Source organism: Acanthisitta chloris, unplaced genomic scaffold, assembly GCF_000695815.1.
Source record: "Acanthisitta chloris isolate BGI_N310 unplaced genomic scaffold, ASM69581v1 scaffold4333, whole genome shotgun sequence".
NCBI lineage: Eukaryota > Metazoa > Chordata > Aves > Passeriformes > Acanthisittidae > Acanthisitta > Acanthisitta chloris.
In genome coordinates, this window is record NW_008665307.1 from 671 (window position 1) to 1,449 (window position 779).

Below are 779 nucleotides of genomic sequence, written 5' to 3' on the forward strand. Positions count from 1 at the left end.
GGTTATTTGGGCTGGAGTCTCTGTAAGGGGAAAAAAAGCATTTATCTGAGTCAGAATGCATTTGAGTGAACTGAAAGGCTGTTGTAAGTGGCTTTAAGTGTGAAACAGAAGTCGGTGGTATTGATTTGGTGGGTGTAAGGCTAACTGTCCTGGCCTTGCTGCCCTTGGGGGTGTGTGTTTGTTGGTGGGTATGAAGACACTTGGAGATGATAGAGCCAGAACTAACTGGTTTTGGTGGTTTTCCTTCGCAGGAGGTGGAACTGGTACTATGTTAAATAAATTCCTGTGCTGCAGTAGCTTGTGGGAACACAGCTTATTTTTGATAAGCAGAAGAGATTTTTTTGTATTTGCACATAAACTCATTATATAATGTGTTACTTGTTTTGTTTTTCCCAGTTTTCTGGTCTAGACTTGAATTCATCAGATTCTCAGAGTGAAGGAAGCTCTTCAAGCAGTAAGTACATGCAAATTCTCAAGTTTACAAACATACGGTTCTAGAAATCGGGGGTTTGGAGCTCTGAAATCAATTTCTAAAGCCAAAATCTACAGAGACTGATGGGGAATGGAGGAGGTTGCCTGCTACGCATGCTTTGAAAACACTCTGCTCCAGCTAGCACCACTTAATTTAGCAGTGGTACAGCATGTGTACATTTCTGAAGTACTTAATTAACTCGAGAGGACTTGGTGTTCCAGTTTTGCCCCAGATTTTCAGTTTCCTCTAAAGTGAGGCCACTGCTTGTAGTAGTAGCAATGATCTGTCTTCTCAAAACATGCACCCA

At 41.7% G+C, this 779-nt stretch overlaps 1 protein-coding gene across 1 annotated transcript in view; it reads left to right on the forward strand.

Moving 5' to 3' along the window:
* Window positions 1-396: 396 nt before the first annotated feature.
* DDX3X (DEAD (Asp-Glu-Ala-Asp) box helicase 3, X-linked) overlaps window positions 397-779 on the forward strand; it is a gene marked incomplete at its 5' end in the record, with an annotated part of 14,246 nt that continues 13,863 nt past the window's right edge. The window contains one exon of the mRNA XM_009071676.1: window positions 397-454. Coding sequence (XP_009069924.1) covers window positions 397-454 — 58 coding nt within the window. The remainder of the gene's footprint in view (window positions 455-779) is intronic.